The following is a 15368-nucleotide window of genomic DNA, read 5'->3' on the forward strand; positions in this document are numbered from 1 at the left end:
GATACTTCATTATTTTCATTCCACTATATTAATGAATGCTTATGTGTGACAAAATCATTGTACAAGTCACTGAAGATATGATCAATGCTAATTAACAAAAAAGAGAACTGTGCATAGGATTTCAGTTTTTGAGCATAATTTTTAATGTAGTCAAACTGCACCCAAAATGACAGGGGATTTCGACAGGAATGTAAGAAGTAGAAGCTGGAGTGTGTCTTTCAGTGCTTCACGCTGCTCCATCATTCAATAAGATGGCTAAACTTTGACCTCAGCACCACGTTTTTGTACTAGCTCCAATTCCTGAATTTCTTAGTAAAGTAAGATCAGAAGATCATAAGGCCATAAAACAGCGCAGAATTAGGCCATTCAGCCTATTGAGTCTGCTCCGCCATACCATCATGGCTGACCCCAGATCCCACTCAATCCCATTCACCTGCCTTCTCGCCATATCCTTTGATGTCCTGACCATTCAGAAAAAGATCAGTTTCTGCTTTGAGTATATGCACGGACTTGACCTCCACCACAGTCCACAAATTTACTACTCTCTGATTGAAAAAATTCCTCCTTACCTCTGTTCTAAAGGGTCACCCCTCAATATTGAGGCTGTGCCTTCTAGTTCTGGACACCCCCACCACTGGAAACATCCTCTCCACATCCACCCTATCTAGTTGTTTCAACATTCATTACGTTTCAATGAGATCGGCACACTTTCTTCGAAATTCCAGTGACTGCAGCCCCAAAGCTGCCAAATGCTTCTCATATGTTAACCCCTTCATTCCCAGAATTATCCTCATGAACCTCCTCTGGACTCTTTCAAATGACAACACATCCTTTCTGAGATATGAGGCCCAAAACCATTGACAATACTCCAAGTGCATCCTGACTAGTGTCTTATAAAGGTTCAGCATTATCTCCTTGCGTTGATATTCTATTCCCCTTGAAATAAATGCCAACATTGCATTTGCCTTCTTTACCACAGACTCAGCCTGCAAATTAACCTTCTAGGAATCCTGCACGAGGGCTCCTAAGGCACACTGCACATTTGATGTTTGAATTTTCTCCCCATTTAGATAATAGTCTGCACTATTGTTCCTTTTACCAAAATGCATTATCATACATTTCCCAACACTGTATTCCATCCGCCACTTTTTTGCCCATTCTTCCAATTTGTCTAAGTCCTGCTGCATTTGCATTGCTTCCTCAGCACTACCAACCTCTCCACCTATCTTTGTATCATCCACAAACTTTGCCACAAAGCCATCAATTCCATTATCTAAACCACTGACAAACAATGTGAAAAGTAACCGTCTCAATACTGACCCCTGAGGAACACCACTAGTCACTGGAAGCCAATCAGAAAAGGCCCCTTTTATTGGCACTCACTGCCTTCTACCTGTCAACCATTCCTCAATCTATGCCGGTATCTTTCCTGTAACCCCATAGGATTTTATCTTGTTAAGCTGCGTCATGTGTGGCACCTAATCAAACACCTTCTGAAACTCCAAGTAAATGACATCACTACCTTTCCTTTGTCCACCCTACTTTTTACTTCATCAAAGAACTCTAACAGATTTGTCATCAAGATTTCCCTTTACAGAAACCATACTGACTTTGACTTATTTTATTATTAGTCTCCAAGTACTCCGAAACCTCATCCTTACTAATAGACTCCAACACTTTCCCAACCACTGAGGTTAGGCTAACTGGTCTATAATTTCCTTTCTTTTGCCTTTCTCCCTTCTTAAAGAGTGAAGTGATATTTGCAATCTTCCAGTCCTCCGGGACCATGCCATAATCAAGCGATTCTTGAAAGATCATGACGAATGCATCCGTTATCTCTTCAGCAACCTGTCTCAGGACTCTGGGATGTAGTTCATCTGCTCTAGGTGACTTATCCACCTTAAGACCTTTGAGTTTGTCCAGCACATTTACCTTTGTAATAGCAAAGGCACTCACTCCTGCTCCCTGTCACTCATGGACCTCTGGCACACTGCTAGTGTCTTCTGCAATGAAGACAGATACAAAGTATTCATTAAATTCATCTGCCATTTCTTTGTCCTCCATTAATACCTCACCAGCATCATTTTCCAGTGGTCCAATATCAACTCTGACCTCTCTTTTACTCTTTATATAACTGAAAAAAAACTTCTTGTATCCTGCTTTATATTATTGGCTAGACTGCCCTCATATTTCATCTTTTCCTTTCTTATAGCTTTTTTTAGTTGCATTTTGTTGGATTTTAAAAGTTTCCCAATCATCCAGCTTCCCACTCATTTTTGCTACCTTATTTGCCCTTTCTTTGGCTTTTATGCAGTTCTTAACTTCCTTTGTCAGTCACAGCTTCCTATCCTTGTCATTTGGGAACTTCTTCCTCTGTGGGCAATATCTATCCTGTGCCTTGTGAGCTATTCCCGGAAACTTCAGCCATCTCTGATCTGCCGTCATCCCTGCCAGAATCCTTCTCCAATCCACCTGGGCAAGCTCCTCTTTCATGCCTCTGTAATTCCCTTTATTCCATTGTGATACTGATACTTCTGACTTATTCTTCTCCCTTTCAAATTGCAGTATGAATTCAATCATGTTATGGTCACTGTCTCCTAGGGGTTCCTTTACATTAAGCTCCCCAGTTAGATTTGGGGTATTGCACAACATGCAATCTAAGATAGCCTTTCCCCAAGTAGACTCAAGCACAAGCTGCTCTAAAAAACCATTTTGTAGGCTGTCAACAAATTCCCTCTCTTGTGATCTGACACCAACCTAATTTTCCCAATCCCCTTGCATATTGGATCATACGTTACAATTGTGTCATTACCCTTATTACATGTGTAATGCCCTAGGAAAGGTTTCACTACTAATGTAATGGTTTCTCTGTAGCAGCAGTGTTTGGGTTATGACTAGAGATAATGGGGGCTTTGGAATGTGCACCGGCCAATGAGGGGAGTCTTTTTCCTTCTTGTGTGCCCAAGAGCGAGGGATTCACGTCTTTTGTTTGGCGGAAGATGGAGAGAGAACATGCTAGAACAGAGAGGCCGTAGACTACAGGACGGAGTAGACTTGGAGTGAGGGACCGGGAGTCGACACGGCCCGGGGGAAATCGAAGGAGGACTAACGGATGGGAAACTGTGAGCTCCAATGTGCACATTAGACTGTTGCATTAAAATAAGCTCTTTTCTTTTTATTTTCTTTACTAAACCTCTAGTTAAATTAAGAATTATGAAGCAAAATCATTTAATTGCATATGGTGTACGGTTTGTTATTTCATGGTACTGATTTGTAACGGGGGAACACATCACGCAGCATCCACACACACAAGAGGTTTTGCACTCAGATTTCACATGTTTGGCCGGGCCAGAGACTGTCTTCTATAGACTTACGCCACCGGCCGAACCTAAAGGTCACACATGGCTTTTCCAGCTCCTTCTGCAATCTTAACCCCACATCTTGGCTACTATTTGGAGGCCTAAATATGCTTTCCATAATGTTTTTTTCATCCCTTACATTTTCTTAACTCCATCCACAAAGATTGAACATTCTCTGACCCTATGTCACCTCTTTCTAAAGGTGTAATTCTATGTCTTACCAATGAGAGATTCGGATGTCCTCTGTTTCAGCCATCTTTTTGGGGTACGGAATCCTGTGGCATCCATGAAACTACTTTCAACTCTATCATGAAATGTGATGTTGACATTCGTAAAGATCTTTGTGCCAACACAGTATTGTCTGGTGGTACCACCATGTACCCTGGCATTGCAGACAGAATGCAAAAGGAAATCACAGCCTTTGCTCCCAGTACCATGAAAATCAAGACCACTGCTCCGCCTGAAGGTAAATACTCCATCTGGATTGGAGTTTCTATCCCTCTCCACCTTCCAGCAGGAATATGATGAGTCTGGCCCATTCATTGTGCACTGCAAATGCTTCTAAGTAAACTGCAGGCAAATGTGTAGCATTTGCTGCAAAACTTTAAAGAGGAAAGTAACACAGATCTTGACCCAGTCCTTGGAGTTCATATAGAGTAATTGTTAATATTTTATCTGCTATCTAAAATCTTACCACAATTTTGTCTTCTATGTCTGAAATAACAATGGATGTGTCTATCAGATCATCCGTAGCCATCTGAAGTGTTACATTAACAGCGTCAAAGTGTTTGTTCAATTCATTGTGCAATCCCTGCAGAAAAATAAACATAGAAATTATTTTGTGTTTACATTGGTAGAGTTCTATTCTTAAAGAATATTCTATTCATCTTTACAAATATATTTATTTAGGATGCCATTAGGAATTGTGTGAAATGTTACAATTATCTAATAATCCTTTGCTGTCAAAAATACCCCATATTTTTCATCACTCGTCTTGAAAGGTGTTGGACTATGCACTTCGAGACATTTATTGCTGAGTGTTATAGGTAAATATAGTACTATGCAAAAATCTTATACAGCCTAGATTTTTTTATATGGCTTCAGATGGTATGGCCTCCACAGACCCCTGATCTCAACATCTTGAGGCTGTCTGAGATTACCGGGAGAGATGGAGGCAGCTGAGACAGCCAAAGTTTGCAGAAGAACTGTGGCGAGTTGTACGAGATGCTTGGAACAATCTACCAGCTGATTTTCTTATAAAACAGCATGACACTGTATTGAAGAGATTTGATGCGGTTTTATAGGCATAGAGTGGACACATCAAATATTGATTTGATTTAGTTTTTTACTGTTTATTGCTCTTTATAGTTTTTCTTGGTATTTTGAAACTTTTCACTTCATTATGTTTGAAAGCATCTTCACTTTCCCCAACAGATGTTCTCTGAGGAACTAAGAACTCAGCACTAGCCACAAACATTACATTTATTGAATTTTTTAAAAGAAAAATAATTTCATAAAGATAAATTTCAATTTGAGATAGTTTTGTAGTTTTCTTCCTTAATATTGAGGAAAAAACTGATGTGTATTATGACCCCAACAACTACCCACTCCAGAAATGGACAGTCTACAAGACAGTGGAGGAGAATGTCATTGCCAGCTGGTCATCACTTTAACACCCTGTCCAAATGTCGACTCTCATTTGTTCTCCGAAAACACATTCACTCTTTTGATAGTTTGCAAACACAAATGAACTTTCAATAATAATACTAATGGATAAATGGATTTCTCCAAAACAAATTGTCATTTGCTGCAGCCACCTTTCCACATAAAATGGATGTTCATAATGTCCAGGATCTCAGTAGTTGATGGCCATGGTTTTTAAGTGATCTTCTTGAGGACTTCCACAGAATAGATAATTCACCTGCCAATCCCCTCCCTCTAGTGCCCCTCCTCCTTCCCTTTCTCCCATGATCACTCTTCTTTTCTTTCAGATTCTTCAGCCTTTTACCTTTCCACCTATCACCATCCAGCTTCTCACTTCATCCCCTCTCCCCCACCCAACTAGCTTTCCCTCACTTGGCTTTACCCATCATTTTCTGGCTTGTACTCCCTCCTCTCCCCCCACTTTTTTATTCTGGCTTCTTTCCCTTCCTTGCCAATTCTGAAGATGGATCTTGGTCTGAAATTTCAATTCTTTATTCCTTTCCATTGATGCTGCCTGACCTGCTGAATTGCCCCAGTATTTTGTGTGTGTTACTCAGCATTTCCAGCATTTGCAGATCCTCTTGTGTTCATATTTGTTTTTATGAATTACTTTTCCCATTCCTTTTTCTCGAGTGCCACAAATCCAGGTGTGAATAAACAGGAGACAGGAAATAAAATCTCTCAGATTAATATTTTAAAGAATTCATTTATTCCTTACCTAGAACCTATCACATTCAATGGATCAACTTTTACAACAAAGGTTCCAACAGATTCCAAGCAAAACTCCAAACCAGCCATATATTCTCCCCTTTCAGCGTTTCAAAGGGATTGCTGCCTTCATGACTTCTTGGCCCATACTTACCTCTCCAACTTGGAGTGTGGCATCTTATGAAACTTTCCAGTGCAGTGGCAGAGTGTGCAATATCTGCCCTTTCACTTCTTCCCTTTCCACTATCCAAGGTCTCAACAAGACTTTCCTGTTGTCGAAGTGATTCACTTGCGCTTCTTCCAATCTAGTGCGCTGCTCTCAGTGTTCACAAAATGCTCCTCTAGAGTCGTAGCACAGGAGCAGGCCCTTCAGCCCATCCAGTCCATGCCAAATCCATATAAACTGCCTCCTCCTATGCAACTGTACCAGGACCATCGCCCTCCGTACCCATAGTCATAGAGAAACCAATACCGACACCGAGCGAGTGATCATTCTGTGGAGCCACTGCATTCAATCTTCTGGAGTGGTCCTGAGCTTCCAGATTCCTACAACTTTAATTTACAATCCCATTTCCACTTTGGCCAAGCGTGGACTGGAGGAGCAACATCTCATATTCCAAATGGGCAGTTTCCAACCTGATGGCATGAACATTGATTTTTCTAATTTCCAGTAATCACTCCATTCTCTTTTTTTCACACCTGTACTTTTTGTCTTCCCCCATTCTGGTGGCCATCTCACCTCTTCCCTTCTCCTCTCTTGCCCTCCTGACCTGCCCATCACCTTCCTCTGTTCCCCATGTCTTTCCCTTCATTCCATTGTGCACTGTCCTCTCCTATCAGATACATTCTTCTTCAGCCCCTTTACCTCTTTCACCTATCACCTCCCAGCTTCTAACATCATCTCCCTTCCCCCACCCACATGCTTTCCCCCTCACTTAGCCTCACCTACAGTACTGTGTCAAAGTCTTAGGCACATACACTATATAGCTAGGGTGCCGAAGAATTTTGCACAGTACTGCAGTAATTTTATTTATTTCACTGTACTGCTGCTGCTGCAAAAAAACAAATGTCATGACATATGTAAGTGCTGATAAAGCTGATTCTGATATGGGTCCATATTGTGGACTGAGAGTGGGAAGGGGACAAGGAGGGGGAATCATGGCTGGGAAAGGGGAAGGAAAAGGGGAGGGAGTGGGAAGCACCAGAGAGACACCAGAGACCATTTACTTCCATCCACAGATGCTACCTGACTTGTTGAGTTCCATTCCCCAGCATTTTGTGTGCATTTTCTATTTCAGTCTCCAGTGCTCAACCTCGCACTTAGCAACTCATTACACAGACAAGAAAGCATGGCGGAATCCTACTTGCTACTCCAACTGCAACTTTAATTATTTGTGCTCATCCTATCAGAGATACTTTTAACTACACTTGTCCCTCCTCCACAATCTCTACTATTGAAAGCTGTGTTACATTTTTCACAGCTCTAATGAGGAGTCACAGATCTGAAAGAGCGACTTAGAAACATAGAAAATAGGTGCAGGAGTAGGCCATTCAGCCCTTCGAGCCTGCACCGCCATTCAGTATGATCATGGCTGATCATCCAACTCAGAACCCTGTACCTGCCTTCTCTCTATACCCCCTGATCCCTTTAGCCACAAGGGCCATTTCTAACTCCCTCTTAAATATAGCCAATGAACTGGCCTCAACTGTTTCCTGTGGCAGAGAATTCCACAGATTCACCACTCTCTGTGTGAAGAAGTTTTTCCTAATCTCGGTCCTAAAAGGCTTCCACTTTATCCTCAAACTGTGACCCCTCGTTCTGGACTTCCCCAACATCGGGAACAATCTTCCTGCATCTAGCCTGTCCAATCCTTTTAGGATTTTATATGTTTCAATAAGATCCCCCTCAATCTTCTAAATTCCAGCGAGTATAAGCCTAGTCAATCCAGTCTTTCATCATATGAAAGTCCTGCCATCCCAGGAATCAATCTGGTGGACCTTCTTTGTACTCCCTCTATGACAAGAATGTCTTTCCTCAGATTAGGGGACCAAAACTGCACACAATAACGTTTCTCTTCCATTAATGCTGGTTGACCCATTGTGTTTCCAGTATTTTCTGTTGTACTTATAACATTTCCAGTTTTTGATTTGTATATATTTATCGAAGAATTATAGAGTTGTGCAGCAGAAGAATGGGCCCTGATGGACAATCTCCTCCATACTGACTGTGATGCCTATTTGTATTCATCCCATTTCCCTCATGATGCCATTATCCCTCTCTGAGGTCCTCCATTGGTCAGGGTCCTGTGGTGTTAATAAGATAATAAGAGGAATAGATAGAGTGGATAGCCAGTGCCTCTTCCCCAGGGCACCACTGCTCAATACAAGAGGACATGGCTTTAAGGTAAGGGGTGGGAAGTTCAAGGGGGATATTAGAGGAAGGTTTTTTACTCAGAGAGTGGTTGGTGCGTGGAATGCACTGCCTGAGTCAGTGGTGGAGGCAGATACACTAGTGAAGTTTAAGAGACTACTAGACAGGTATATGGAGGAATCTAAGGTGGGGGCTTATATGGGAGGCAGGGTTTGAGGGTCGGCACAACATTGTGGGCCGAAGGGCCTGTACTGTGTTGTACTATTCTATGTTCTATGTTCTATGAAAGATACTGGCATGGATTCAAGGGGCATGGAACATAAAAGCAAACAGACTATACTGAAGCTTTATAAGACACTAGTCAGGCTGCACTTACAGTTTTGTCAATAGTTTTGGCCCCCACATCTCAGAAAGGATGCATTGTCATTGGAGAGAGTCCACAGGAGGTTCATGAGTATGATTCTGGGAATGAACAGGTTAACATATGTGAACCTTTTGGCAGCTTTGGGCCTGTACTCACTGGAATTTAGAAGAATGCTGGGGGATCTCAATGAAACCTACCAAATGTTGACAGGACTAGAGAGAGTGGATGTGGAGAGGATGTTTCTTCTGGTGGGGGTATTGAGGACTTGAGGACTGGGGGCACGGCCTCAAAATTGAGGGGTGAACCTTTAGAAAAGAAGTAAGGAGAAACGTTTTTAGCCAGAGAATCCACAGGAACAGCAGAGACTGATACAGTTTGGCACCTGTATCATCGCAGGAGACACCAGTCAGTGTTGAACTCAACATGCAACTACTTTCAAGCTTCAGATCTTCCTCATGTTTTGCGCCCAAAGTTTTCGCCATGAATGGATATAGCTACAAGGCAACGTAGGTTGGAGGTCAGGGTTTTCTTTCTCCTTGATGGGCGGTCCCTTTATTCCTTTCCTATACAGTAATTCACTTTTTTCTATTATTATGTATTACACTGTACTGCTGCCACAAAGACAACAAATTTCACAGCATATGCCGGTAATAATAAACCTTATTCTGATTCCAGTATTCTAGTGGGAATAAATGCATTCCTATCTAATCTCTCCTTTTTACCACAAGGAGGGAGGAGAGAGAGCAGCACGCCCGCGCGTGAGCAGCCCTCCGGTGAAAAATGATATCGTATCTGTTAAATAGGGGCCGTGGACAATTCTGATTTGATGGAGAGTGGATGTGAAAGCACAGAGGAACATCTGGAGAAATTTCTGAAACGCCCGTTCGCTGCTGTCGTTACTGCGTGGTCGGGAATCTTTTGGAGGGAAGGCCTCAAAATCCCTGGCTTTGCCTGCTGTTGGCGACCGAGGTTGAGGTCGAATCGCTCGGACAGAGATGGCGCTCAGTACTCAGTGTCGGAGAGCTGATCAGAGCTCAAAGTTTTTGGATGACTCAGAGTTGGACTGTGGTTAGCATGGCAGGGAGAGTTTTTCTTCCTTCTCCCGTCTGTGTCAGATGTGGGACATTTGAGAAACTTTGAACTTTTTACTGTGCTCATGGACTTCTTCATCAAGTTATGGTATTGTTGCACTGTTGTAACTATATGTTATAATTATGTGCTTTTGTCAGTTTTTTCAGTTTTGGTCTGTCCTGTGTTTTGTGACATCACACCGGAGGAAATATTGTATCATTTCTTAATGCATGCATTACTAAATGACAATAAAAGAGGACTGAGTGTCTTCATAATCTAACTGCCATTCCTGGAAACATCCAGAATAATCTTTTTTCACTCTTTCTGTTGCAACCACATCTTTCTTCAATGTGGCGACTAGAACTGTATAGAATTCTGTAAGTGCGGTCTAACCAATGTCCTGTACAATTATCTCTCCCCAGTTCACTTTAAAGTTAATTTCTGATGCCACTTTTGACTTTACACTAGTTTTCAACCATTAATTATAAAGTCACTTCCCTGTCAGGGACAGGCACTTCCAGCCTAGTAAGACCATAGACCGTTTGAGAAATTGATGTTTATGTTTATTTTGCTTATGTGAGTGAAGAAGGATCAGATCAGAAAAGGACAGTCCATATCCTTCATCAACCATACTTAAGTCAAGCTTTTGGCTAATTGGATACCTGGGTTGTTGAGACATTTTTGTTTTCATTCCTAATACTTTGGACCAATTTAGTCAGTTCTTATTATTCAAGGGCATCAGTGACTGAGTCAGTGCTAATGAGAACTTGGCCATTGTCTCAATATGGATACTGACAAATCAAGAAATGCATTTCCCAACATGTAATAAAATTAATTTATTTGCATCCTGTCGCTGAATTATTCAATGGACTAATTTTTTTTCTTGTGTCACGTTTACCTTATTCCTGAGATATTGATTAATGCTTTGTCTGTTCTTCTCCTCCGTTAACCGAACGGTCTTGATTGCATCCTCAAGAGCCTCTTTCAGGTCTAAGAGTTTACTCTCATAGTTGGTAAAGCCGTCCGAGATTTCATGAACAGAATAATTGCTTTCCGTCATCATCAATTCAAATTTACGAACACGATGTAACACTAAAAAACAATTAAATGTCAAATTGGTTATTTGAAATATTAACCAGATGTTTTTTTGGAGTGGCATAGCTGAGTAGTGAGTCTGTGCAATCCATTTCCACATGCAGCTGCGGAGGTGAAGTCATTGGGTGCATTTAAGACAGAGGTTGATAGATTCTTGATTTGTCAGGGCATGAAAGTTTGTCAGAAGAAGGCAGGAAGTTCGCGTTTAACGGGAAATGGGTTAGCAATGGATGGGCTCAATAGTCCAAATGGCCTAATTCTGCTCCTATATCTTATGGTTTTGTGGTCTTATCCATGTGGATATTTCTAATTGCTGTATTTGATATTTTCAAATGATCACTAAGTAACCTTATTAAGTGTATCTTCTGATGTAATCTCTTTAAGTTTCTCAATGGACTATCCACAAAAGAAAGATGCTTATTATGACCATTGTAACAGTAGAATAATTAATCTTTCTAGTTAATTCAATATGAAATGTTACCCCTAATTAATCATTTTATGGATTGCTACAATCAGATCCTCTAACATTGTAGAATTAAACTTAATTTGATGCTCTTGGAACATAGAAGACGGAGAGGAGATTTGATAGAGGTAGGGGTTTAGGGGTATAGATAGGGTAAATGCAAGCAGACTTTTTCCCCTGAGATTGAGTGGGACTACAAGTAGGGGTCATGGCTTAAGGGTGGAGGGTGAAAAGTTTATGGGGAACATGAGGGGAAACGTCTTCACTCAGGGTATTGTGAGCATATGGAATGAACAGCCAGCACAAGTGGTGCATGCGAGCTTAATTTCAACATTTAAGAGAAGTTTGGATAAGTAAATGGCCGGAGGGCTATGGTCCCAGTGCAGGTCATTGGGCGTAGGAAGTTTGAATGGTTTGTCCTGGACTAGAATGTCCAAAGGGCCTATTTCTGTGCTGTACTTTTCTATGACTCTGCGACTATGAAACTACAAGACTTTGAAAGCTGCTGACAAGATTGTAAGGTTCATTACTAAAACTGTGAATGACTCATACTGGAAAATTATTAAAGTAATATTATTCAGGACTGCATGATGATGATTGTCATCACTTAAGACCGCCTAGTGAGCTCTGTGCTTTAGGGAATCACATGCATGGATAATCCTGCTACAGTTAAATGACGGGCACCATGAACATATGGAAATATTTGGTTGAAATAAAATTTTAACACATTGTGCACAATTGAGAGCATCCTGACTGGCTGTATCACAGCCTAGTATGGGAACTGTACTTCCCTCAATCGCAGGGCTCTGCAGAGAGTGATGCATTCACGCCAGCGCATCTGTGGACGTGAACTTCATACTATTCAGGACACTTACAGTGACAGATGCATAAAAAGGGCCCAAAGGATCATTGGGAACCCGAGTCACCCAACCACAAACTGTTCCAGCTGCTACCATCCTGGAAACAGTACTGCAGTACTAAAGCCAGGACAACCTGGCTCTGGGACAGCCTCTTCCACCAGGCCATCAGACTGGTTAATTCATGCTGACACAATTGTATTTCTATGCAATATTGACTGTTCTGTTGTACATACTATTTATTACAAATGACCATAATTTGCACATTGCACATATCAATGGAGACGTAACGTAAAGATTCTTACTCCTCATGTATGTAAAGGATGTAAGAAATAAGGTCAAATCAATTCAATTCAATTCAATATGTAGCAATTTTTAACCCAATGTAATTAAACCAGAATGTTCTTATACATCTCATAGTATCTTTGGAAGAGTTTGGTGTAGTGAAGTCTAAATAGATATTAAGGATTAACTAAAATTGTGTGTAAAGCAAACCTTTGAATATTGTGTCCTTATCTATTCCATAAATTTCCCTTCAAAGAAGTGCTATTGGGCTATTAAAACAAAAACTTCACACTATCTTAAAGGATTCTTCCCCTAGACAGTTAACCTGATCAACCATTCTATCTAGTCCCACCCACCCCTCTCTATTGGTTACCCCAGCCATTGCAAATGCCGTAAACCAATTCTAGTAATGCTGCTTACATTGTGGGGCCGTGCTGATATTTTTGTACCTATTTATGCACATTTTATTCTGTATTTATATTTTAACCTCAAACTTTAATTTTTACATAATTCTTTATAATTGTTGAATGTTGTCTTTTGTTGCATGACCAACACACAACAAAATTCCTAACACATGTAAATGTATGTAGTGAATAAAGTTGATCTTCGATGAAGAGTTTGAAAAGTTTGAGTACATATTCCTTTCTCTGTGTTAACAGTATAGCAATATAAATTAGTAAAACATACCTGCATCGGCTTCTATTCTTTCATCTTCAGCGAGTTGTTCGCGGTCTGAAAAATTCCGTTTTCTCATCTCTTGCAATAATATTTCGACCTTAACATAGATTGTATCAATTTCATCAGGTGCAAGCTCTTCTTCCACTCCATACTTATTTAAGCCTTCTATAATATCTGTGAAGCAAAATGGTATTACTTCATGTAAGTTGAATTATAAAGTTTATAGATAAGGGAACAGCCTGATTTCATATGAAATTGACTATCAAAGAAATAAAAACCCCATTTCAAAACAGAACATATTGGTGTTTGTGGAGGGAGAAACAGAGTCAATCCTTCAGATTGAAGACCTTTCATCTTCAAATTCAAGTTTGATTGTCATCTGACTATGTATACAGCTAAACAAACAACATTCTTCCAGGGCCAATCTGAAAAACACAGTACACACGGCCCCACACATCGCACCGCACGTCCAATTACAATAGAACACACAGTCACAAACAAACAAAAGTTGCAAATTTCCAAACGGAACGTCTTCCCTACTCTTCTATGTTGCATAGTTTGGACATGTTATGATCAGCAAGATATAAAACCTAAACATAGTAGCATAAACTGCCTACATGGAACAATTTAGTGAGTGGCTATAATTAAAGAGAAAGTAAAATATACTGCAGAAAGGTAGTAGTTCCTCATTTATACAACTAATCTTTAAATTCTCCCATAACTTTTTGTGAGTTTACACATGACAACATATAATGAATACGAGACAACTTTTATTCAATTATCTTCCTGATTAACAGTAGCTATAATTTATAAAGATGATAATAAGTGCTTGAATTCAGAAATTATGATTTTACCTTGGGTCAGATTGGTGATACCCATAATTTGTCTGTTGATCTGGGTGGCACGGTTGCTAGTTTTGCTTGTTTCTTTGTCAAAAAACTGGGCATTGCTGAGAGTTATTTGCTCCTAAAATGGTAAAAATACAGGGTTAAAATTAGTAAGTAATGGTAATTAAAACGGAATGGAATTTCTTCCAAGGAGTCACAGAGTTTATATCTATACCATATGATCATAGCTTGTACTTAAAGATGGACATGGAAAATGTTAAAAAGTAAACCATTTGGAACACGGAACATTACAGCACAGTACAGGCCATTCGGCTCACAATGTTGTGCTGATATTTTAACCTACTCCAGGATCATTCTAAATCTTTCCTTCCCCATAGCCCTCCATTTTTTTCTGGCTTGTTTTTGCTACCCTTTTTAAACAATGATACTACATTAGCCACTCTCCAGTCCTCAGGACCCTATCTGTGGTCAGAGAAGATGCAAATATCTCCACAACTGCCTCCACAGTTTCTCCTCTTGTTTTCTAAAGGTCCAATAATGTATCAGGTCAGGCCCTGGAAACTTATCTGTCCTAATGCACTTCATTGCCTTCAGTACCTCCTTCCTTCTAAATTTGTCTCTGTATGCATGCTGCCCATTACAGTGCTGGCACTTAGGGCAGCAATGAAGGTCTCCACCTCTGTCTGTCCTTAGACATCTTCTCTATTCTGCCCCAAGTGTGGTTCAGGGTCCTCATTTCTGCCTCTGCAGTACAGCACCAAGGTGTCGTCAGTCTCCCACATTTCCTTCATTCTTCAGGAATCCAATGAAGTTCTACCTTGATGGTGGAGTTGGCTCTCTTCCCATCATGGGTCCAATCCATCCCCAACATTTCCTCATGATGATTTTGACCACGCCCTCTAGATGACCCTGAAGGTGTAGGGCATAGTTAGGGATCTTTCTTGGCTAGAAAGTACAGAGGATCTTCCAGAGGCTTGTGGTGTAGAATGACGACAGCTTGGCAAGGTTGTTTTCTATCATACGCTGACTCTAAGTCCAACCTGACCACCAAATGTACACAGGTGCTGTACTTCTCTTGAATGTGCTGGTGTGCACATGACCCACAAAGTCAAGGTCTTCTAAAGTAGAGAATAGAGTCTGCATGTCTTTTCTTGTTTGCCTCATAACCCAGTCAATTACCAGGCTAAACAATATTGCCGACATCTCACAGGCTTGCCTGATTCCTGTCTTGAGGTCAAAGCTGAAATTGCAGTCCCCAAATGTGCAGGTGAACTTAGCGTTTGTTTGTGGTCCCAAACATTGCTGTTCATTTCCCTCATATCTTTTGCCCCAATCATTTTCTCCAGTGTAAAAACTGAAGCGAATCTCTAGGTAGTGTCTGGTAACATGCACCTACCTTAAATTTACCTTGAACCTTTGAAAAGTGCTTTTGTCCCAATAGAGTGTCTTGCACTGAAGATTTGGCCAGAATAACATTGTGATTGTTGCTCTTGAAGGCTTTTCTGGGGTTCTAACATCACTTTGCAATGCAAATATTGCCTGTACCTTAACCCCAACCTTGCCAT

The 15368-nt window shown here is 40.8% G+C and overlaps 1 protein-coding gene across 2 annotated transcripts in view; it reads right to left on the bottom strand.

Annotated features, from left to right (window-relative positions):
• The window catches only part of lama4 (laminin, alpha 4), a 187887-nt gene that overhangs the window by 92123 nt on the left and 80396 nt on the right, over positions 1-15368 (bottom strand). For both annotated transcript variants that reach the window (XM_072251613.1, XM_072251612.1), the window contains exons 11-14: positions 13810-13921; positions 12965-13129; positions 10476-10669; positions 4054-4170 (exon numbers count right to left, since the gene is read on the bottom strand). In XM_072251613.1, coding sequence (XP_072107714.1) covers positions 4054-4170; positions 10476-10669; positions 12965-13129; positions 13810-13921 — 588 coding nt within the window. The remainder of the gene's footprint in view (positions 1-4053; positions 4171-10475; positions 10670-12964; positions 13130-13809; positions 13922-15368) is intronic.

The sequence above is a fragment of the Mobula birostris genome, chromosome 2 (assembly GCF_030028105.1).
Source record: "Mobula birostris isolate sMobBir1 chromosome 2, sMobBir1.hap1, whole genome shotgun sequence".
NCBI lineage: Eukaryota > Metazoa > Chordata > Chondrichthyes > Myliobatiformes > Myliobatidae > Mobula > Mobula birostris.